The sequence below is a fragment of the Aspergillus chevalieri genome, chromosome 3 (genome assembly GCF_016861735.1).
Source record: "Aspergillus chevalieri M1 DNA, chromosome 3, nearly complete sequence".
Lineage (NCBI taxonomy): Eukaryota > Fungi > Ascomycota > Eurotiomycetes > Eurotiales > Aspergillaceae > Aspergillus > Aspergillus chevalieri.
In genome coordinates, this window is record NC_057364.1 from 2,587,876 (window position 1) to 2,611,067 (window position 23,192).

The 23,192-nt window shown below is 50.2% G+C and overlaps 10 protein-coding genes across 10 annotated transcripts; 4 read left to right on the forward strand and 6 right to left on the reverse strand.

The window, feature by feature from the left end:
* Positions 1-260: 260 nt before the first annotated feature.
* ACHE_30906S (uncharacterized protein) lies at positions 261-1,251 on the forward strand (the record flags this gene model as incomplete). Its single annotated transcript, XM_043277576.1, has 3 exons — positions 261-483; positions 733-1,071; positions 1,124-1,251. 3 exons carry the CDS (start codon positions 261-263, stop codon positions 1,249-1,251), a joined length of 690 nt encoding a protein of 229 aa, XP_043135441.1.
* Positions 1,252-1,315: 64 nt separating this feature from the next.
* Positions 1,316-2,411, reverse strand: ACHE_30907A (isopenicillin N synthase family dioxygenase; the record flags this gene model as incomplete). Its single annotated transcript, XM_043277577.1, has 2 exons — positions 1,316-1,638; positions 1,694-2,411. The coding sequence occupies 2 exons, from the start codon at positions 2,409-2,411 to the stop codon at positions 1,316-1,318; spliced, it is 1,041 nt and encodes a 346-aa protein (XP_043135442.1).
* Positions 2,412-3,536: 1,125 nt separating this feature from the next.
* On the forward strand, positions 3,537-5,006 carry ACHE_30908S (uncharacterized protein; the record flags this gene model as incomplete). The annotated part of the gene is made up of 2 exons (XM_043277578.1): positions 3,537-3,878; positions 3,954-5,006. The coding sequence occupies 2 exons, from the start codon at positions 3,537-3,539 to the stop codon at positions 5,004-5,006; spliced, it is 1,395 nt and encodes a 464-aa protein (XP_043135443.1).
* Positions 5,007-5,464: 458 nt separating this feature from the next.
* Positions 5,465-5,986, forward strand: ACHE_30909S (uncharacterized protein; the record flags this gene model as incomplete). Its single annotated transcript, XM_043277579.1, has 3 exons — positions 5,465-5,477; positions 5,527-5,663; positions 5,711-5,986. 3 exons carry the CDS (start codon positions 5,465-5,467, stop codon positions 5,984-5,986), a joined length of 426 nt encoding a protein of 141 aa, XP_043135444.1.
* Positions 5,987-6,136: 150 nt separating this feature from the next.
* Positions 6,137-7,368, reverse strand: ACHE_30910A (uncharacterized protein; the record flags this gene model as incomplete). Its single annotated transcript, XM_043277580.1, has 3 exons — positions 6,137-6,142; positions 6,206-7,144; positions 7,183-7,368. The coding sequence occupies 3 exons, from the start codon at positions 7,366-7,368 to the stop codon at positions 6,137-6,139; spliced, it is 1,131 nt and encodes a 376-aa protein (XP_043135445.1).
* Positions 7,369-10,114: 2,746 nt separating this feature from the next.
* ACHE_30911A (uncharacterized protein) lies at positions 10,115-13,869 on the reverse strand (the record flags this gene model as incomplete). Its single annotated transcript, XM_043277581.1, has 3 exons — positions 10,115-10,407; positions 10,463-13,755; positions 13,811-13,869. 3 exons carry the CDS (start codon positions 13,867-13,869, stop codon positions 10,115-10,117), a joined length of 3,645 nt encoding a protein of 1,214 aa, XP_043135446.1.
* Positions 13,870-15,791: 1,922 nt separating this feature from the next.
* Positions 15,792-16,442, reverse strand: ACHE_30912A (ankyrin repeat protein; the record flags this gene model as incomplete). Its single annotated transcript, XM_043277582.1, has 1 exon — positions 15,792-16,442. One exon carries the CDS (start codon positions 16,440-16,442, stop codon positions 15,792-15,794), a length of 651 nt encoding a protein of 216 aa, XP_043135447.1.
* A 410-nt stretch (positions 16,443-16,852) lies between these two features.
* ACHE_30913S (tRNA ligase) lies at positions 16,853-19,366 on the forward strand (the record flags this gene model as incomplete). Its single annotated transcript, XM_043277583.1, has 1 exon — positions 16,853-19,366. One exon carries the CDS (start codon positions 16,853-16,855, stop codon positions 19,364-19,366), a length of 2,514 nt encoding a protein of 837 aa, XP_043135448.1.
* Positions 19,367-19,588: 222 nt separating this feature from the next.
* SFT2 (putative Golgi traffic protein SFT2) lies at positions 19,589-20,796 on the reverse strand (the record flags this gene model as incomplete). The annotated part of the gene is made up of 4 exons (XM_043277584.1): positions 19,589-19,741; positions 19,930-20,080; positions 20,300-20,420; positions 20,574-20,796. 4 exons carry the CDS (start codon positions 20,794-20,796, stop codon positions 19,589-19,591), a joined length of 648 nt encoding a protein of 215 aa, XP_043135449.1.
* A 432-nt stretch (positions 20,797-21,228) lies between these two features.
* Positions 21,229-21,531, reverse strand: ACHE_30915A (uncharacterized protein; the record flags this gene model as incomplete). The annotated part of the gene is made up of 1 exon (XM_043277585.1): positions 21,229-21,531. The coding sequence occupies one exon, from the start codon at positions 21,529-21,531 to the stop codon at positions 21,229-21,231; it is 303 nt and encodes a 100-aa protein (XP_043135450.1).
* Positions 21,532-23,192: the final 1,661 nt, after the last annotated feature.

Consider the following 23,192-nt stretch of genomic DNA (forward strand, 5'->3'; position numbering starts at 1 on the left):
GGGCCAAATTGGACTGGGGGCGGAAAGGGCCATTGAGATACATTGTTCTGTCTGGGGCCGGACTTGTGCTTGCCATGGCTGTGACGGTTTTTGAGGCTGGGGACCTGGAAACAATCTAGCATAATCATATCCTGGAGTGGTGGCGTTTTCCCTGTCGATATTGTAGTCCTGGGCCATTTACTGGATTCAAGAGACTAGACATTCAAAAGACGCAGCTCATGCAGTGCAAGTCTATATCAGAAATTATTAGAAATACCAACATGGAAGCACCTCTTCAACCACTGCCGGTACAACCCCCTCTGGGAAACCAACCCCAGGACGAGTTCAGCGGCACCGAAAGAGTTTATTTGCTCCCCCACCATCAAAACGAGATTGAACGCCTGAAACGGCAACATTTCTTCATCAAGGCGGCGACCGATGATAAGCTGATCCCGATCGATCTGCCCACTGGAGCCAGAGTGCTGGATTCAGGATGCGCCGATGGTGAGTCGAACCGACCGAGCAAATCAGATTGAGCAAATTTGATTTTGACTAGGTACATGGCTATCTGGCGAGGGCTGGACGATCCGATCTGGATCTCCGTGTGATCGACACCTAGACAGTGCCCTATTCCGTCCTGATCCCCATCTCCACCCCAAAAGCACGACGTGCGGAAGCCCTTTCCAGAGACATGGGGGTTCAAGAACAGCTTCGACCCGGTGCACCAACGGCTGCTGGTTTAGGGCATTGAAGCCCACGACTGGAAGACAGTGCTGGCCAATCTGGCGAATGCGGTCAAGCCCGGTGGAGTGCTACAACTGGTCGAGGCTGAATGGGTTCTGGATTCGTACGCGGACGAGCTTGTGCAGCGAAAGAAATTGGCCAAGGTGCAAGAGTGGGCGACTGGATCTTCCGGCATGGACCTGCACATTTGGAAGAAATTTTCAGATCTCCTCTCGCTAGGCTTTCACGACATGAAGATTCAGACCTACCCCCTGGGCTATGGCGCCACTCCCAAGAGACCGCAAGACTGCATCTGGACGGCAGAGCTTTTGCCACAGTCCTTCCGTCACTTGGTGCGGAAGATTCCTGGTACGTTGTATACATGACTATCTAGTACTATCTACTGTACTGACTAGATCAGCCGAGGGGATTCCCGGTGTGGCCCAAACCCCCCAGGAGTATCTATCGTGGTTGGACGATCTTGTGGAGGGGATAAAACAGATTGTATATACGCCCAAGCTCCGATGGTTGACTGCGCGAAAGGCTTAGATAGAAATTCTTTTTATATCCCGAATTCCCCTGTTAATACTATCCTTCAATATTACCCCGCCAGTTAAGCAGAAACACTTGGCACCCGACTCTCACTTCCCTTCTCCTCCTTAAGACTATGGCCAGCAACATGCAACTGCTTCACACGCGCTTTCACGTGCTCACCCGCAACAACAGATTCGAACTTGGCCGGGTTCGTGGCCGACACCAGTGCGTCCAGCGGCTTGATGAGGAGGTCGAGATTGAAGTGTCCAAAGAATGCAATGGCATAACGATCCGGTACAATTTCGACCTGGGGGTCGCTGCTTCTCGTGGCGGGAGGCTCCACGACCCGATGCATGGTCGAAGGCAGGGCACCGTTGAAGAAGCGGGAGAGGAGATCTCCGACTATTATTCTGATGTCAGGGTCCGCTTTCAATAAGGATGAATGGTATTGGCATACCGTTTAGCACAGCGCAATCATCTTTCCGTGGGACGTATTCATATTCGCCAGTGTTGCAAAGCACTTGCAATCCCTCTCCGGAATCGTTAAACAGCAAAGTCATACATCCATAGTCCGTGTGAGGGGCGGAGCGCACCCGAGTCTGGAATGACTCGCGCTCCGTAGCGGGATAATGCAGGCAAGCGATGAAATGATTTTTCTCGCCAATGAAAGAGTGGAAAGTCTCCGGGGGCAGTCCGACCTCCTCAGCGACAGCGCTCAGCAGCTCGAGAATGACGCCGTGGCACGAGTCAAAGAAACGGACGAGATCCGCACGCATTGCACGCGACTCGGCGTCTTCCAACCACTGGTTGGGCTTCTCGATATCGTCGTCGCGATACATGCCGAAGAATTCCTTCAAGTCCGACGTCTTGGGGTTGTGGGCTAGTTGGAGAGGATTCGAGTAACCCTGGCTTGGACCGCGACCTTTGTCCATCTTTCCCAGGATCTCCATCTTTTCCTCCAGTGACTTGGCGAAGAAGCGTCTAGAATGAGAGAATAGTTCATCGACGGTGGTTTGATTGACTCCGGGGTGTTTGAGATATGCAAAACCAGTGTCGCGCAGGGAAAGGAAGAGATGGTGTCGTTCGCTGAGTGAGGCTGATGTGCGCTGACCCTGTGCATCTTTCTCGTTCAATGAGTTGAAATTGATCACGGGGAGGTCACTGGGGTTTGCCATCGCTGATTTTATGAGACCGCTCTTTGGAAAATGTCGTCTGCGTATTTATACGGCATGAAGATGGCAAGTGTCCATCATTCCATACTCCTTCAGAGTAAGTGCAATATAAACATTCTTGGCTTTACAATTCCATCTCATAATTGCCAGTTCCTACTGCGCCTTATCGGGGCCGAATACGAATCCTGCGCGATCCTTTAAGACGGAAATGCCCGACGCCGGCGTTTTAATATGAATATCTTCGAAATATTCTTTCCAGGGTGGGACTTGTACTTATGGAAGCTAGCTGGTAAATTTTCAGGAAGGATGAGTCTATGCTGGAGTAATGATATCTCTCTGAATGATCATAGACTTTCCCACTGTCCCAAGCCTCTTCATATCTTTCCAGAGTAAGACAAGCTGCTGCTCCAACGATGTGATGACGGTTGGCTTTGCCGTTCTCGTTTAAAGGCATATGAGCGATGGGGATGAAAATTGACGGCACGGCATATGGAGGAAGTTCCAGCTGCGGCTGAGTTTGCGTTGCTCGAATGGCAGAAGAAAATTTAGTCGATGGCGACAGGAAACTGACTTCCTTGCTCTGTTCGTTGGCGGTAGATTCATCGCTACTGACAACGAATGCCATCAATGCCTCCGGCTGGCCACTGCACGAGATCACTTCGGCCATGACGTCCCGGGCACCAGGGAATGAGTGGAAGACATGATGCTGGATCGCAAGCAAGTCGATTCGTTGCCCTCGTAACTTGGTCTGGAGATCATATCGGCCCAGACCGTGCAACATCTCATCAGGAGCAATCGAGGCCAAATCTCCTATCCGGTACAGCCGTGCTCCTTCCTGTGATTGTCTGCCAGAGAAGCGTGTCATCCAGGAGGGCGCGGGCACAAAGGCAAGAAAGTCGATATTCCCAGAAGGCCCTCACAAGTAGGCGGGCTGCGATTGCCAAGATGCTGGGCTTCAGTTGTAGTGTATGCCATTCTGTATCATCGATCCATTCATGCTTGAGGATCCTTGCCGTCTCATTGGATGCTGGCTTGATGAGATTACCCAGCGGCTTCAACAGTTTTGTCGCAACTCGATCCAGTCAGCGCGGATGACGCTTAGAGTTGGATAAGTGGAATGCATTGCGCATGTTCCCCGACCAACAGTCCTGCCTGTTTGAGCTGGTTCAGCGTCAATACCAGCTCCAAACCACGGCACCGGCGGTATGTGCACGGGATGGAGACATGACCCATGAAGAACTGGAACGGTATTCCTCCCGACTTGCAGCCTATCTTCAAACCAGAGGCGTGGGAGCGGTGAGTTTCGTGCCGCTGTTTTTCGAGAAGTCACGTCTTACCGTCCTCTGCCAGATGGCGGTCATGAAGGCCGGAGGCATCTTTGTTCTCATGGACCCGGCTCATCCAATTCGCCAGGCTCAGCGTCTCTGTGACGAGCTGAATGTCAATCTCGTCCTAACCTCGGACGCCTTGGTGAATATCGCTGGGCAAATTGGTCGCTAGGTGATCGCACTGGCCGCTGACCTCTCGGACAGCTTCTATCAATAGTACAATGGCTTGGAAACCCAACGAGAGGTAGGACTCAGGAATGCGGCGTATACCGGATTTACAGCTGGGTCCACCGGGAAGCCAAAGATCTTCGTCCTGGAACATCTCTCAGTTGGCCAAGTTCTCCAGGCACTATACTCATTGATTCCCGTTAAACCGCAGTCTCACTTGCTCCAATTCGCAGGGTATACCTTCGATATCAGCATCATGGACCACCTCGCTGCCCTGGTTTCCGGGGCTTGTCTCTGCGTGCCGTCCGAATGGGAGCGTCGCAATTCGCTGGCCGATGCCATGTGCGGATACCAGGTGGACTACGCATGCCTCACCACCTCTGTTCTGCGAACTCTGCGTCCCGCAGATGTCCCTTGTGTCAAGACGGTAGTACAAATTCGAGAAGCGAAGGCTTCGGATGTGGTCGACCGCTGGTCCCACATGTGTCAATTGATCAACGCGTATGGACCAGCCGAATGTGCCTTGGCATGTAGTGTGCAAGATCGCTTGGGCCCTGGCTCTGAGGCCACTAACATCGAGACCTGCATCACTGGTGCCCTCCCGGTGGTGGATCGAGATGACTATCAATGCCTTCTCCCCATCGGCGCAGTGGGAGAGCTTGTCGTCGAAGGACCTCAAGTCGGTAGAGCATACATGGGAGATCCAGAGAAAACTGCAGCCGCAATGAAAAAATGGCTCCGGGTTGTGGTTTCGTACTCCACTGACACGTTTATCGCCGCAGACGCTCTGCATTGGTGGCCTCGAATCCTTCGTCCGGTGCTGACCCGGGTATTGCGTCTATCCGGGCCCGATACCTTTGACCCCTACAGATTTCTCACACTCCGACAAACAGCGCCCGACAAAGAGACCTATGCACAAGCCACCACACCGTCGCCCGATCACATGGGATGGGGATTGGGCAAGCATGCTTGTCCAGGACGAAATCTAGTGCTTACAGAAATCAAGATTGCTCTTTGTCATATTCCCCTGAAGTATGAATTTCAGCTGCCGGGTGATGTGCGGCCACGGCCATCGCTTTTTGGTATTTTTCTTTGCTTCTGATGCTTCTGCGGATGTCACTGTTCGGCGGCGGAAGGATAGCTATCCATGGTTGTCGTAGCATTAGTTACGCTCGAGTCAACAGGGCACATGCACAGAGTTTACAGCAACTAGATTGGAAAATCCAAGATCACGTCTATGCAGATCGTATCAGAAAGCAGATTTCAACAACCAGGTCATTCTTTGTACCAAACCCTAATACGCGGATTTAACTTTTAACTATCAATCTCTCAAAGAGATCAGAGGCCGGATTCGTATTCGGTGGCGCACGGCGTGACAATCGGCATCACATTGCAGATCTCTACATACTGTGCTAGAAAGTGGAGTTTGTACTACGTACTATTTGCATACGGCTAGAGTATAAAAGGAGGCCATCGCCGCTTAGTGTAGCCGTATGTGTCCACTCGCATCAACACGCTCCATCTTCAGCTCAGCTATTATCACGTCGTAAATTGATCACAATGTATCACAGCGGTCTGTCTCCAACATTCCTGAACTCTCTATCCTGGCTGACTTGACCTAGCTCTCGTTGTCCACAAGTCGGAACAAGCCTTCGGTTCCTACACCATCAGACAACTTCCGAGTGACGATGTGTTCGTTACCAGACGTCTCTCCAGCACCACTCGCCTGCCGCTCCATACTACCGTCGGTGCTTTTACGGTATACCTTCTCGCTCCTCTGATCGGGACTGGTACTGATTCTGGCAGGTCTCCGGCTCCATCGACACAGTCTCCCTAGAAGCCACGGTAGCCGTGGACATTTCCGGAATCAACCTAGGCCTGTTCTATGGAAAGCCGAGCAGCGAGTTCCGGGTCGATATCGAGCTGGAAATTTTCAAGGGGAGTGTTGAAATTGAGCTGAATGCTTTTGATGAGATTTGGCTTCATATCAGGCCGGCTGGGAACTCATCCAAGTATGCAGCGGAGGGCTCTACTACACATCTGGCAAACTTGCCGAGTCTCTCTTGTGCACCTTGGGTTTAGGTAATGTTTTTTTTGACGTTGTTCTTGTTTTTTACAGCGAATAATGGTTTTCTATGGCAAATAATCTATTAAAGGCGTGATGGAATGATTTCGGAGTCCTGTCGAGCACGGTATTTGGCAGCTGCCAGCGATGCCACATGTTTGTACATATCATACCTGTGCTTTTGTTAGCTTGTACCTCAAATTGATAATGAATAGTGATACATATTCATTGACTACCTCAATAGTTAGTTTCTTGTTCTTGTCAGCAACCTCGTATAGCTTGCTCCCTTTCTGCGAAGAAAAGTCGATCCTCTCAGATAGATCTACTCTTGCTCGTGCACTTGCTGCTTGCACCTTACTCGTACGAGGTTTCCAAATTTGCTCGTACAGTCTCAGCCCCGCCCCCACATCTGTTGTGTAGCTGTACAACGGCCCAAAAATAATCTCCAACGCCGCCGCATCCTCAATAGCCTGACACGCCCCCTGGCTCTGATCCGGGAGCATTGAACGCGCTGCGTCGCCCATAATACATGTGCGCCCTTTTGTCCAATACGGATACAGGCTATGCACGCACAAGTTCCACGGCTTGATATCAACCGCGTGATCAAAGAGTGCTCTTAGCGTTGGATCGAGCTTGGAGAACGGCGCTTGCAGTTGCTCCCGTGTTCCGGCAAAATTCCATCCCTCGCCTGCCGAACTGGAATTGGTGAGGGGGAAGAATGTATAGAACGAGTGGATATCGCCGTTGCGGCAGGCTGCTGCGATGATCTTGTCGAGCCCTTGGCCGCCCCAATACTCAAGGCCGTTTCTGGGTGGCGTGGAGAGATTGAGGCGGTGGATTTCGGAGGTTGGGATGATGCGGTGGTAGGAGGTTGAAGTTTCTCGCTTTTTTCCGAGAAAGATTCTAGGGTGCGGCGGACGACGGACTGTAAGTGCGTATTGATTAATTGATGCGCTTGTCCTGGGTGCAGATGAGCTTACCCCGATACTGTCGGCCCCAACGATCAGATCGTGAGTGGCAGTCACCCCGTTCAAGAAGGTGACTCTGCCCGTGTCATAATCCACAGATGCGCAGGCATGATGCAGTCGCAGCGCACGAGGTTCTGCTTTCCCAGGCCCTGTGGCAAATTCCATCAACATGGCATACATATCCATGCGATAGAAATTGTAGTATGCCTGACTTCCCGTGAGCACCTGATAAAGGCCGGTTTCACCATGAGGAGAGGACCCATATATCCCCATTGCTCAATGTAACTCGACAAATCAACATCCTGACCATCCCCAGTCCCGTTGTCGTGCCGGATAAGCTTCTCAATAATGACAGGCTTCGCCCGTGCAATGTTCACGCCATCGACTTCCATTCGCACCGCAGCTAATTGATGACCTTGCGTCACCAGCATATGTTGCGCGCTCATAGATAGTTACTTTGGCCAGCGCGACGGAAGGAAAACGCAGCTGCCAGTCCTCGTGCATTGGCGATTTAGAAATCATGAAAGTTAGGAACTGTAAGAAGTACGAAAATAGTAACCAATGCCATCCTCAATCACACCGATATCCAACTGGCGCCATCGCGATGATCCATCGGTATCCATATCGAGCGACTCAGGTAGAAGTGTAGATGGCAGAACGGAACACGCAGACAGGTGTACAAGGGATTAGAAATAAACAGCTCTTTAAGCTCCTTATTGTTCAACTCAGCCTCAGCTCCTCATACACAATCTATTAATGCATCTCGGTGGACCATCTCTGCCGATCTGTGATAGCTAAGAGTCGTGCGGCTGAAGACGATCTACAAGTACGGGTACATCTGTGCCGATGCTGAATGCGCTAAATATGCACGACTAACTTCCAGCACTCTGGCTGGGCCGCATTGATCGCTAATTCTTGGATTCTAGTGGCGTGAGAGGCGTTACTGTATCCGGTTTCCTCTATGCGAGATTCATGGCTCGCTAATGAACTCGATTACATCCGTGCATTTCCTGTGCCGGCGTATGCGAGTTCGAAAAACATTAGATGAGATTCTGGCTTAAATTGAGCAGCTAGATAGCCAGGTAGCTTTGTCAACAGTGCTCGGGAAATTATATATATCGGGGCTATCTCAACTTATGCTAACGGGAGTGATAGCATCCCCCCCCCCCCCCCCCCAAAACCAATTTGTGTGTGTGTGTGTTTTCCCCTTCACTAAGCTGCCATAGTATGCCATGTCGATGCTCGCATATCCATAGGATGAACTGTTCAATAAAGCAACGCCCAACCTGATATAGAATAAACATGTGGTCTACCTGTATCGCCTAGACCGACACTCGCTCCCATCTGTGTCTCCATTCCCTCATCCAGACAAAAGTGGTATCCGTTCCGTCTAAAGATCTCGAAAAGGCCGATCACCTGTATAAAGTACGACGTGTTCGATCTCTATCGCTCAATCCTCTGCCCAGATCTGCGACGTTTCCTAGCATGTTGAATACAAGGATTCGAGAATATTTGGTTTCGATGTGGTTTGTTAGCATATGTCCCCAGGTTTGTCTGGAAGCTATCTCGCCTTTCACGAGATTGGTTGGGACTCCAGAGTGATATTTTAACTCCACCACAATTGTTGTATCAAGGGCTCGGTAGCCTGATTCAAAGTCTGGCCTGCGCCAAGTCAATGGTGTTTCGGTGTATGACCACCAAGCTCGTAAATGCCGTTGGGGTCGACGCTTTGTCTTTTCTGCTGCGTGTCGTTGATTCATGTTCTTTCTGTTCGCTATGCATAGGCTGCCGGAGCTCTCAAATCAGTGATGAGCAGAGCATGATAACCTGTGAAGCGTCAGTACTACTCTAAACAGTAATTTTGGATCACCGTGCTGTCACCAATTTGATCAGGTTGTATGAATGCCTAATCTATTATATACTTTCTGGGTGAGACATGCTCAGTTCTCCTGAGGCTGCGAAAACGGCCCCAAGTACCTTTGAACTAAGCTCATTCCAATGCCACTTGGCCCGACAATGTATAAGGAGTAATATACTCCTGAGAATCTGATTCTCGGAAACACTCGTAGATTTGACACATGGCGTTGGTTGTAAGATCCCGTTATCGTATGTCTGTTGATGGAATGAATCTCCAGCAGTTGATGCACTGACGTTTGGTATTCTTAGCCCCTTGAGACTGAATGTCGATATGCAAGAGTTCCTGAGGGTGTCGGCCACTAGGTGCAATCCAGTATTCGCTATCCCACTATTTGTTGTGAAATAAAGCAGGAAAGATGCATTTATGCATTCTGAGGAGCTATAACCACCTATAGTAAGCATAGAATCCCATAACGTGTTTGGCGTGAGCTGTCCGTACTCACATCGTAGCTTTATCAATGCATGAATATCAAGGTGTTGACTGATCCATGCCACCATCTGTGCAACTTCCCGCAATTCGACTGCAAATTGCTGTTTTGGACGGTATTTCCTTGCTTCTGATAGAAGCTTTTATCGTCTGTGTATTGGCATTTTTAAACTACCCATAAGTAATGGCCACAGTCCAGTAGACAATATCATTCTGCCACCAAGGCTCCATGTAAACCAACATTCTCCATAGTATGTCATCCCGTACTAGAAGACATAAGGCCGAATTCCTTCGTGAGAAATAACAGATCCCATCCAGCCAGTATGGGTAAGCTTTAGGCCAAAGAGTGTTTGAAATCAAACAGAGAATGTCAAGTCTCTCATAATTTCTCCCTGTGTCTCTTCTGGCACACTCTTCAATTGACCAATGATCTGCACTGTATTGTACTCATCACTATTCGAGTGGCACTCATGTCCAACATCTGTCAATTTCTGATTATTGTACAGGTCAATGTCCCACAGGATTGTTTGATAGCAGCCTGAAGAAGCTTCAGCATTGCAGAGACACAATGTTGACCATTATACAGCTTAAAGGTGGCCCCATCTGGGAGGACTTTGATGTGAATCAGTTCAGCCCGATATAGTAACCCATTAGCAATGTATTCACTATGATTAAATGTACAGGATCACTGGTCTTTGTAGTGAGGGAGTTGTGAAGGGCGGATGTGGGCTACTCGCGGTCATTCAATCTCGAAAAAGCCAGTAATAGTCATTATCGTACTTAGGGTATCAAATAAAGAAAACCAAAAACCAAAAACCAAAAACCAAACAAAATCATCCCTCATGAGCCATATCGACACCATCAAAACCAAAGCCCGCACTCGTAAAGGCGTCTGTATTCTCAATAATCTCCGCCAACTTCTTCAACGGCACCGGCTTCGTCAGGAACAAGTCCATACCGGACCCTATGGCATCACGCTGAACATCCGCCTGCCCTAGACCAGTCAGGGCGACGATGGTCACGGGTTTTCTTAGTGGAGGGTTGTTGTTGGCGAACAGTTCCTGTCTCTCGAAGTCGCGGATGTGCTTTGTTGAGTCGAGACCGTCCATGACCGGCATGGAGATGTCTGGTTGTTCAGTTATCAGTATGTGTGCAATGCTGTGTCAGATATATATACTCACCCATTAAGATCAACTTGAATTTGACGGGTTCTGCTTTGAAGGCGTTTAGGGCCTCCAGACCATTCCGTGCTACTACGTAGTCATAGGCGAGCTTTTTCATGTATGCGACCAGAATTCGCACGTTGATATCGTTGTCGTCTACGATTAGTACTGTTTGTGTTGTGTCGATTTGATTCGGGTTGGTCTGAGTCGGTGACAACGTAGCAGGAGATGGTGATGAGATCTGGGCGACTCTCACTTCAGGAAGCTTGAGAGGTCTCGTGTACTGCTCTGGACTCATGAAATCCACTTTGGGACTTGATCTTGCGGGTCGGATAGACAGACTTTCCTGTTCACCAGCTGACTCGCGTTTGATCTGTTGATTGGAGCTGCAGAGTTTCAGCGTCTTCGCTAGTTTGTGAGGCCCACATGGCTGACTGATGTACTCGATCACGTTTGCATTACCTCCTGCCTGCGTAGCGGCGTACATGCGACTCGCGTTTGCAGGCGAGGAGCAAAGGACAATAACCGGGGGAGCGAAGCGCTCGCCAGGGGCGGGCGTGATAGACGACAAATTCATATCCTCGCGCGTGACAATATAGTACTCGCACCGAGGCAGATGCTGCGATACACTTGCGCTGACTATGTGTACGTGTACATCCATACCAAGCCAATCTCGACATATCTTACTCAGTGACGAGCAGAGGATCTCGTCCGCCTTGTTCCATCCTAATCGTAGGATGGCGACTGATTTGCCACGCGTGATCTCTCGTGTCGCGTCCAATACGTTCAGGCCCAGAGCGCTAGGAGGGGCGAACTCCGGGGGTCGTTGGAGGTTCAATTTCGTCACGACTTTGGTGCCGACGTTTTTCTGGGAACTGATCTTGATTTCTCCGCCCAGGGATAGAACCGTTCGTCGAGTAACGTGCAGACCAAGGCCGTTGCCGCTGGAAAGGGCGTCTTCTTGGGAAAAGGCCGTGAACAGCTCCTCTCGTGCGTATCGTTTGGAAATGCCGACTCCCGTATCCTCCACGGTGAGAGTGACTTGGGATTCTTCCGGCTTACCGGGGTCACTTTGGTCATCTACCAGAGAAGAGGCGTCTAAAGTAACACAAACATGTCCAGTTGACGTGAACTTGAGGGCGTTTCCGAGAATATTTAGTACGATAAGGCGCCATTTGCCTGCGTCGGTCAGAAACCTCCAATCGCTAGCGTTTTCAAGGACTAGTATCACTTTTACTTTCCCCGCGGTATAGTCGGCCTGTACACGACTTCTCGGGAAGATACCCATTGGTGTGGATAGTTTTCGATAAGGCATACTTGGGTCCTGCAGGAAGGCGTAGCCGGCAAAGACGCTTTCTACAACCTGCTCTAGAATGGAGTCCAGCTGTATCGCGGTAAAGGCATCTGAGATATCTTTTGCCACTGGGAGATGAGCGCTAGTTGTGATTTTTGACTGGTCAGCGTATGATGAATCACGACCAATATGGCTTGCAGTAGAGTCTCGGCCTGGCTGTTGAAGTCTGTTGATACGGGCGTAGTCGAGAAGGTGGTCGATAGTGTCAAGCAATGTGCTAGCACAGGAATTGATCGCATGAACCATTGCATACTGAAAAGCAGACAACGTAGTGTCACTCAACAGCTCGACAGTACCAAACACCCCGTGCAACGGAGACCTCAATTCATGGCTCAGACTGGAGAGCAGATCTGACTTGGCGTGCTCGGCGTATTCTGCTCCCAGCCGATGGACCTCTGCCATAACACTATTCCCAAGGCCGAAAAGGAAGGTCAGCTCGTCATCCAGAGTGGAGATGCGCTGTGGAATCCGCGTCCAGGCGATACAACCCGAGTACCAGCGCTTCTTGTGCGAATCCCACAACGGCATGAAGATGATGCTTCGGGCACCGGGGGCTAATTCCAACAAGGCTTTTGCATCATTTTGTCGGACTCTCTGCCGGGTTTGCTTGTATTTTCTCGCCCGTTTCACGCCCTGGGCATTGCTGTTGCTGCTCTTATTGTTCGAGAAGTCATGAAACGCGCCATCGGTGTAGTCGCTCGAGGAAAGCATGCCGTCTTCCGAGAAATTAAAGATCTTTCCTCGCGGGTACCGGTGTAATAGGCCCTTTAGAAGAGTCTCCGACATTGCCGGGGCTCTATCGTCGACAGGTTCGCGATTGACGCTGGATGACATCTTTGTCGAAAATGCAAGAATCTCAGATAGCTTAGTGAATGTTTCCGAATCGTGCGATGTTCTTGTTGGAGCAGTATCGCCTAGAGGAGAGCCTTCTGATCCACTAAAGTCCGAATCAGATCGTGACAGGCCAACCAACGAACCGTAGGACCTGAAGTTGGCATCGAAATAGGCGACTCCTTCTACTTCAATAGCTTCGCGAGCGATGTTTGCTGCACGGGAGAAAGCATCTGCTACCTGTCCGGAGAGAGAATCGGTAGTACTACCCCAATCTGATGCAGCTTCTATCTCGGGTTTGATCGACGGTCGCAGATGGTGAGTGGCGGATCTTTCTTTGGTGGCTTTAGTTGCTTGCGCTTTCTCATCCTCCATTTGTTTCGTCTGCTGTGCTAGGTTGATCTGCCCTTCCATTGCTTCTTGGTCTTTGGACGCCGTTCGTTCTTCCCACCGAGATTCCAACCATGTGTTACGTAGACTGCTCTTCCCTTCGAGGAAGCTCCCGATTCCTACCATCATGCGTTCGGCCCGGTAATGCTGGGATTTTAATCGTGTCGTTTGCAAATAATCCATCACCGTCTTCGACATATCTCTAAGGAACTTCGCGGGTTTGGGGCCCAGCTGCGTCCGAGGCTTCTTATCGAGTACGGTATACGCCCCAATAACAACCCCCTTTGGGGATACAATCGGAACAGACGTGAAAAAGCGCGCATAGGGAAACCCCTGTATATCACAAGACTGCGCAAAGCGAGCATCATGCTTCAGGTTCGGCACCATCACGACAATCTTCCCGGGCCACTCCCCCGAAGTAAACAGGTCGAAAACATACTTGCAGAAGCTCTGCTCATAGTCTAACTGGCAGCATCCTACCCATAGGGCATCACCCGGGTCGTGGTCGGCGTCGTCCTGCAAACTGAGTGTTCGTGTGGCTTCGGCTAGCACGTATTGATTGTGCCGACCAAAGAGAGAGATCATTGCTCGCTGCGCGTTTAGTTTCAAAGCACCCATCTGGGCAAAGGCTGTAAGCACCGGATCTGGACACGATCGTGGCACGACATCGTTTAACTGGGCGTCGTTCGAGATGTATTGGCTGCATGGACCTTGCAATAAGTATGTTGGTAAATATCTGGCGAGATAGTTAATGGTCGAATTCTCAGTCCATTCGTGGAGGCTCGTCTCACTTATGAACCTCACGTTCTTGCGAGGCGCTGATTTTGGGTATTGCTGATCGGGCTGTCATCGTTGCTGTTCGTACATTTGAGAAAAATTACGATAATAACCAAAAAAAAAATGTATTCTCGATCAAAATAATCAGTACAATCGAAGAATCGATCAAAAAAGGCCATCCTGGAGGTCTTTCCCTTTTTTTTCCTCTTTTTTCTTTTCCTTCCTTGTCCTAAATGCCACCACCTGGGGAAATAGTCTCCCCAGCCAGTCATATTTGCCCTTCCCAGTTTTCCTACTTGATTCCCTCGCGCCAAACTTGATTTTTGCCGGAAGCCGAAACGAAGATCAGGGTGGAGGTCAGCTCGCAGCCAGTCATGTTTCGCTGGTCCTATTTCCGGGACTTAGCGTTTGGCTGCTACTAGGGCTGGGCCGACTGCAGTGTTATTCTTAGCGCAATAATCTCAGCAGGCACAGACACAGATGAAACAGGTATGACTTGAAATGATGGTAGTAAGAACCGTTTCATACAGTGATTCTAACGCCAGTCGAGATCCGAGTCCTTCGTACTGCACAAGATAATCTCTTAATCGAACATCCCAATCAAGCAGCACCGAGCAATACCTTCTCCCATATACATATCCTTTGGACCGGTATCCGATTGCAGACATGCATCCTCATCATTAGGTATCTCATCCGTCCATTTGAGACCTACTCCGGACATAGTCTTTGCTAAAAACGAATAATGAACCGTGTACAGGACTCCCGGTTCTTCGGCGCGCCCTTTTATACCCCGAGGACCAGGGAACAGTGCACTTCGGGTAGAGGCAGTGGATACAGCTGAGCCAACCGGTGAAATTTCCGGAATGCCCACAAAAAGCCTTCGGCCGAAACTCATTTTGGATTCCAGATTTTGTCCGATCCAGACCGTGGTTGAGAACGCGCTCGGGTAGAAGGCAACATCGTGGGTTGGAGTTGAAGGCGTAATGTGTCCAGATATTCTTCTGCAGCGGTATCTATAATTGGTATTCTGTATATGTATAGCCTAAAACCAGCGCTTTAGACCACTCGGCCATGGGGGGGGAAGTTATGTGTCTAGATCAAATATGACTCTCAAAGGAATATACTCTCAACAACCCTATTCCCCACCCAACAATCATGTACTCCGAGAATAAACAATGAACTCTTGCCCGGGGTTGAGCGTCCAATCTTGACTGCAATCCGTGAGGCTAGATCTCATCTCGAGCCAGTGTTGCATATACAAATGGGTAGCGACCCCAGGTGGGCTCATATGTACCTGGAGTATGAATTCTCTATCCAGATTCACATCATCATATGTGAACTTCACAGTGAGCATATGTTCCCAATGCTTGGTTAGTATTGCGATCCAACAAGGCATCTCTGAATCTTGGTGTGGATTGTGTGCCTTCAAGTTGAAGCATAATATCACTATCTTGGTCAATGATGTGTTCGCGAGGCTTTATGGAAGCCATGAGGATCGAATCGAGCTCATCTGGTGTGGGGCACCATTTCTGATCTGATGTCTGATAGAATACCTGATTCGAAGAGACTGTGCGAGGGAGAATGGATTACAAAGTGATTTTTGTATCAACAACTTAAATGGGGAAGGTGTCTGAGGTGATGGGATTTCCTTTGTTATTATCTTGCCAGTTTTTGTTCCTTTGTTGCATATATAGTCCAAACAGGCATGGTGTACAGATTTCCTATGTCCAGGTACAAAGCATGAAGAGCTACTGAATACTCTACGAATAATGTTAACTTGATGAAGCCTGTCCAGCTATGACTACGTCGACTATCGCACATTAGTGTTCACCTGTTAGATCTGATAGATAGCAGTAAGGGCATATTGAAGGCATTTGGATCCTGACGGTGTATCGACAAGGTACCCGGTGGGTCTTTCCCTATGCGTAGGGAAAGCAACGGCAATGCTGAGACTGTGCTGGTATCGCGCCTCTCGACAGTCTCTAAAGATGGCGTTTAGTCCGTCCTCCGTCGCACACCCCGACCATCCGCTTCAATATTCGACCCATTAATCGCATCCATAACCAACTGCCGCAATTGACTCTGCGCCGCTTCACTGTGGAAATCCTCCCGAGACGCCAGTTCATCAATCCGCCGTTTAAACTCCGGATCCACCTCGTCTAACCCAGCGCTGGCCTCCTGCTCAGACACAGTACCCAGGTTCACATTGATATTCGGTGGCAATGGGGGCGCTGGGTTCAGTGCATCTGCGGGTTGTTCCGGTGGCGGAGCAATCCCAGCGATCTCACGGAGGTATGCTGCGACTTCCGGGACACCATCTGTCTCGATCGTCTCGCGCGCCGTTAACCCTTCATCGTTCTGTCTGTTATAGTCCACGCCAAGCTCCTCGACTAAGCATTTTGCGACATCGACTCGTTCGGTAACGAAGAGGCAGGTTTCGCCGTCTTCGTCGAGGAGGTTCACGTCCACATTGTACTCCTTTACCAGGGCGCGCAAGAGATCAACGTGTCCGTACGATGCGGCTGCGTGCAACAAGGAATAGCCGTGCTCGTCCTGTTGCGAAGCGATGGAAGGGTTTTGGCGCAGCAGAGACAGCACTGCTTGAGGGTTGTCCGCCGCCAGGATGTAAGCGTTGGGTTGAGTCATGATGACTGCGAGTCCGTCAGTTACACAGTCATAGCAAATAGCCATATCAGAGTATGCGATTCACCTACCTTATACTAGTCAGAGCAATAATATAGCTAATGATAGATAGTTGAATGAAGACTCCGCCGGCGGTAAAAAAAGAAGTCGGAGCTTTGTTTTTGCTGCGGGGCAGAAAAAAGACAGTGACTCCTCCCTCATTCTCACTTCTTAACTCCACCACAATCTCTCAACCACTCCTATAAAGAAGGGCGCTTCGTTTTTGTTCCTTGAGGTCTCCGACCTTGATCTAAAAAGGACAAAAAATCCCATCGTCAACCCCCGTTTTGTTGACATCTCGTGCCTTACTCTCACCCCGCTTCCATTCCTCTCCTACGCCGTTCCCATTCGTCCCCCATCGACACATCGCGACCATGGTGCAGCAAAAGGTCGGAGAAGTCGAGCAGCTCGTCAACAGCCTGGAAGCAGCGACCAAGAAGTCCAAGAGCGAGGGCAAACGTACCTTCTCTTGCAGAAAGTCCACCTTCCCCGTGGCCCTGACGAACATCTCCGTCGACTCGTGGAAGTTCCTAGATCACGAATACAAACGCCAAGATCTCCCTACCTACGCTCGAGGCCTGTTCACTACGCGTAGAAAGGATGGAACTGCTGAAATCGTGACGCGTGGATACGACAAGTTCTTCAACGTTGATGAGACCAATGCGACACAGTGGCGTAATATCGAGACGCAGACGCGGGGACCCTACGAGCTGAGTGTGAAAGAGAATGGGTGCATCATATTCATATCGGGCCTGGAGGATGGGACGCTGCTGGTTTGCAGCAAGCACTCTACTGGAAAGAGGGCAGACGCCGACGTCAGCCATGCTGAAGCTGGAGAGCGTTGGGTTGAGACACATGTTCGTGCCGTGGGAAAAACTGCCAAGGATCTCGCCCGGGAACTGCGCGAAATGAACGCAACCGCCGTGGGAGAGCTCTGTGATGACAGTTTCGAAGAACACGTTCTTGCCTACGACGAGACCGCTGCGGGTATCTATCTCCATGGTATCAACTTCAACGTGCCATACTTTGCAACGCTTCCGGGCTCAGAAGTACACAAGTTCGCCGACAAATGGGGTTTTAAGAAGGCGAACTTCGTCCTGTTTGAGGATCTTCAGTCAGCCAAGGGATTCCTCGACAACTGCGCTGAAACTGGAACGTGGGACGGTCGGGAGACCGAGGGATTCGTCATTCGATGCCAGAAGACTGAACCTGGCTCTGGTGTTTATCGGGATTGGTTCTTCAAGTACAAGTTTGAAGAGCCCTATCTCATGTACAGACAGTGGCGTGAGTGCACCAAGTCGGTCATCGCTGGAAAGGTCCCCAGAATCAAGAAGCACAAGAAGATCACCGAGGAATATCTGCAGTATGCCCGGAGACAGCTGGTCAAGGATCCCAGACTGGCAAAGCTCTACAACCAGAACCACGGGATCATTTCTATGCGTAATGGCTTCCTCCGGGAGCGTGGTCTGAACGGATCTGAGATCATCGCCATGGAAACTGAGACTGAAGGTCAAGAGGTGGAACACAGTGTGGTCCTGGTGCCTGTGGCCTCGCTCGGTTGCGGCAAAACGACTGTCGCCATTGCGCTGACAAAGCTGTTCCAATGGGGCCACGTGCAAAACGACAACATTGCCCAGATGAAGAACAAAAAGAAGAAGTTTGTGATAGATATTACGAATGCCCTCGCCGTGTGCCCGGTCGTTATCGCGGACCGCAATAACCACATGAAGCGCGAGCGAGAGCAGATCATTCAGGACATCCAGGAAATTGTCCCGAATGCCCGGTTTGTCGCAATGCAGTACGTCCACGAACCCAAGGACCAAATGTTGGACGGCATCCGGGAGGTGACTCGACGACGTGTGCTGGACCGAGGCGACAATCACCAGACGATCCGGGCCGGTAGCAAGAGTACGGACGAGATCATTGGCATTATGGAAGGATTCCTAGGACGGTTCCAGGGTGTGGACACAGAGCGGGCACCGGATGACAATTTTGACGAAGTTATCAACCTGGACGTTTCGGCTTCATCCCGGGAGAACTTGGAAAAGGTAATCAATGCTTTGCACTCTGCCTACCCGAGCCTGGTACCGAAGGTGCCTTCAGCACAGGAACTGGACCAGGCAATCGACTCGGCCATGCACGACTACCAAGTTGAGCAGGATCTCAGCTTCTCCTACGGCAAGCAGAAACAAAAGCAAGACACGAACAAGGGCAACAACAACAACAACCAGCAGCAGCAGCCGGCCGCAGGATTACCCTCGCCCGTCGCTCTCGCCAAAAAGATCGAATACTTCAACATCTCCCTCCCCGCAATAGAAGTCTCCAACCTCCTCCACTCTCTCTTCCCGCCATCTACCCCGCCAGAAAAAGCCCGTCTGTACCACCAACTGGTGAACAGCCGGCGCGTGCAGGCCACCTTCCATGTGACGCTCATCCACCGCGCCTCAAAGAAGGACCACCCACAGCTCTGGGATCGTTACTTCAAAACCTACATCAACAAGTTACACGAGAAGCACAACGAGGACCCCGCCGATACCTCCGAAACACCCCCCTTGGCTTCCGCGCGCATCCGGCTCGAACGCCTCATCTGGGATTCCCGGCTCATGACTTTTGTCGCCCGCATCCTGCCATCCGACGATGGCACCGCCAACAACGGTGACGCAGATAATAACGGTGGCAGTGACGACGGGTTCTGGCCATGCGCCAACGCACTCCCGCACGTCACGGTCGGTACGGTGTCGCCGAACGTCAAGCCCAAGGAGAGTAATGACTTGCTGGCGAGGTGGTTGCAGGTCGGCTCCGGAGGCGAGTCGGGAATTTGGGAGGCCGAGATTCCGGGCGTCAAGGTTGTGCAGGGGACTGTGGGGGTTGTTATGAGTCGGAAGTAATCTGTTTTGATATGTCTATGATATGATATGAATAATGAAAGGGACGTGAAATTTGTATGGAGTATGGCGAAAGGAACAGCGAAAAGTGTCAGCGATTAGAAATCACCACCTAGCTAGCATGGTATTACAATATACATATTCGCATAATTATCTACATCCCATCAAGTCTCCATGGATATTATAGTACTTTTATCCGATCACAACTGCATAACAGAGTGATGCCTAACCAGTCACCCAATTCGTAACGCGCTGCGCCCCGAACCGCCCCATATACGACAACCCCGTACTGCCCATCGGGAAGTAGCTAACTAGGTACCAGATCAGAGCGGCGAGTTGGAAGATAGACGAGATGAAAGTGAGGATGGTGGAGTGGAGCTATTGGAAAGAGTTAGCAGTGATCATGTGTACTTCCATTTTCAATATCGGGATCGGAATGCAGTGCAGCGATATCAAGTTTGACGGCACGATGCGACGCACCTGCATTTGCAGCGCACATGCAAAGCCTGACTCGTATTCCATAAAAAAAAAAAAAAAAAAAAACGGATAAGATAGAAAAGACGTACCCCGATGGCAAAATACAACGTCAGCGTAATCGAGCCGAAATAGGCAGCCGTAAAAGGCAACCGAGATCCCGAGATCAAATGCTTAACATAGATTAAAGGTCCCATGAGGACCGCCCATGACAGCAGGAACAATAGCGAGCCGACCGACCATCTGCAGAGCGAAAACCGGTTAGTTAGTAAGCGCTCGGAATCAATAATAATCTGAATAATCTGAATAATATGAAAAAGGCGAGTGCGCAATGATATGCATCGACCCTGACGCGTGCCTCAGCCACGCATGACGAATGCGACGCTCGATACAGTGTCCGCATTCCAGGGTTTGGTATGTCGGGGGATATGGAGATCCTCGTGGCACCAGGGAAGGACTTACAGAATGGCGAATTTGCGGGGTTTCAGCGATAACACGGGGAAGAGGAAAAAGCAAAGAAAGAAGCAGACAGCGGCACCAAGGTTGCATGCCACAAATATGAGCATCCGATCCCATCGACTTACTGCATATCGTTAGTTTCGTTTCACTGTCACGAGTTTTCTTCCCTTTGTTTAATGCAGGTACAGAGTGCATCAGGTGGACTAGCCAGTGTAACATAAGAGAATATGGGCAATAGATTGATCACTTGAGAGTTGTATTAATGGTTGGCACTTACAGGCAAGAATACTGTCCTCTTCATCACGCCGATTGGCCGCGGGTAACGGCGCTCCCGGGGACTCATGAGTAGGCAGCTGCACATATCCCTCGCCTCCAAACGGATTAAATGACTGTAGTCGAGATAGGAAGGACGTATCGTTGCTGGTGCGGACGGGGAGGTCGGGATCGCGGCGAGACCAGCCCAAGGAGTTGACGGAATCGCGGAAGGATGTTGAAGCCATGGATTAGATTCCACCAATCCCGATGGATGGATCGATCAAGGTACGAGCGCGCAAGGACTCAAAAAAAAAAAAAGAAAGAAAGAAAGAAAGGCAGATGCAGTACGCAAGTGTCAGTCAGCGGTCAGAACAACGTCTGCAGGGACTATGCACGACGGAAACCAATGAGTATGTGCAGATGATCTGCAGATATGAGCAAGCGATGACAGTCGTTGTAATGGCGGTGCGCAATCACAACGGTGGACCAGATGACTGGGGGGATACGGGGAACGAGGCTCGACAAATGAACGGATGAGAGGTGAGCGGAAGGCGACAGTGATTAGCTTGTGATCGTCTCCCCGGATCGTTGATGAGAATCCGTAGGATATCGAATAGCGAAAGGAATATCCTTCTTTCACAAGAGTTCACGTACACCCTTGTCGAGAAGGTATCGAACTAGCTCGTCCAGCAGTATAGCCGGGATGGAAAGTGGTGTGCGTCGGGTGTATCCGGTTGCGACGCCGTCAAGCGCGCAAAGTGACGAACAGAAAGAGTATGCGCAAGAATGCGGAGATCCTCGAGAATGGAGGGGAAAGAAATAAACAAGCAGTAAGAGCTGCAAGATGATGCTATTGCTGATGCTGGTGCCGGTGGTGATACCATATACGGAGGAGAAACACAGGATGCGCGCGAATCGAGAAGTAACGTAGGAAGGTTTTTCGAGGCGACGATCGTCTTGAAAGGCTGCAGATTTGGCATCCAATCATCAGCTGACAGCCTCTTTTACAGTCTTTTTCTAGGAAAGGAGGGGATGGAGGGGAAGCCAAAATCGGAGGGTGTGGGTGGGTTAGTGGTTTCAGTTCAGGACAGCGTCACCGTCACCGTCACCGTCACCACCACTACCACCCTGGTCTTATCACATACCGGTATGATTATTCTATTCCGCGTAATTAATCTAGAATGTCTGTTCTTTTGTTGTGGTGAATGGTTTGAGGTGGTGCGGCAAGAGAAGTGATAGTGGTGAGGTGGACAGTGATGATGGCGGTGATGCTGAGCTTCGGAGACGGGGGGATTTGGTTTCCGATGGCCAATCAAAGCTCATTATGGTAGAGGAGAGTGACACTAGTCCTAATTTAGCATTAGTCTCTTGCGGCCCCACTGTCTCCACCAATGGTCCGCGTGCGATGAGACAATCTCATTTTTCATTGGCTGGCAGTATGTCTACTAGCTTACGCTAACCGCGATAGGCATATCAGTTATCTCCAACACGCTCCAAGGTGGGCGCCCCGTGGGATATGCTTCCGCACAGACCAGACCGTTGTCTCTGGAGTACTATGGATGTATGGCGAGTCATGGCAGTCGTACCGTTGCAGAAGATCCCCAGTGGCGATCCGACTACTACTATGTACGCACACCATCTACTCCGTACAGTGTCTTTGTTCCAATGCATGATGCTATTGCTCACTATTGTCTACATGATTTGTGTGCTCCTTGCGTAAACCATAGAACCACTGAACCTTGACGGGCCGGGACGGCAATGCTGAAAGTTAAAATGCCATACATTTATTATCATCTCCTATCGAGGTCGATAAATAAGTTGCCTCGTATGTACGGAGTACTCCTACTCTCTCGGAGGTTTGATTGGTGGATGCCAATCGCATTCCGCATGTCAAATGATTTGATTTCTCGACATTCCAGTTCTGGATGTATTTCAAATTATCTACTATACCGGAGGGGTTCTCCGTATGTACTCCGTATGTACTCTGTACTCTACACCGCGCGATCCGGCTGAAATTTTTGGTGGCCGGAATTTTTTATTTATATTTGCTGTCGTCATGAATAAAGTTGAAGTTGCACTCTTCTCGGGAATCGACGTCATTCCCTGGCGGGATTTGCATCTGCAAGTGTCACGGACCCGTCTATCGTATCTGATGGTGGCATAGATCTGTCTGCTTCCGAGACAATAACGCTCGGATGTCCGTGGCTGTACAGTCCGTCGAGGAGACGCGATGCAGTTCGCCTGTTTAGGTGTCTGCGTCTGAGTAAGATGGGGCCTAAGCTCGCCGGGTTCATCGCTGTGTTGCTGTACTCCCGTCTTTATCGGTATACTCTGGTCTATGGTCAGCCTTAATCGTCGATCTTAGATGGGAAATTATTGCATACAGCGTCTGCAGGTAGAGATCGTTTCTTCTTTCCACATGGCATGCCGCTAGTACACGGATTCCCGGATGTCATTTCTTCCCTCCTTCAAAAGACAGGATAGGACAGAAAGGAGATTCTCTTAGGCCATGGTATGCTCGACCAGGCATCTGATACATTCTGTCGAAAACGTGAGTCATAGTAGACTGGATGCCACGGTTTGATTGGCGAACAGGCGCCAAACAGTGTTCATGGGATAAGGCTTGCCTTCCAAAATAGTA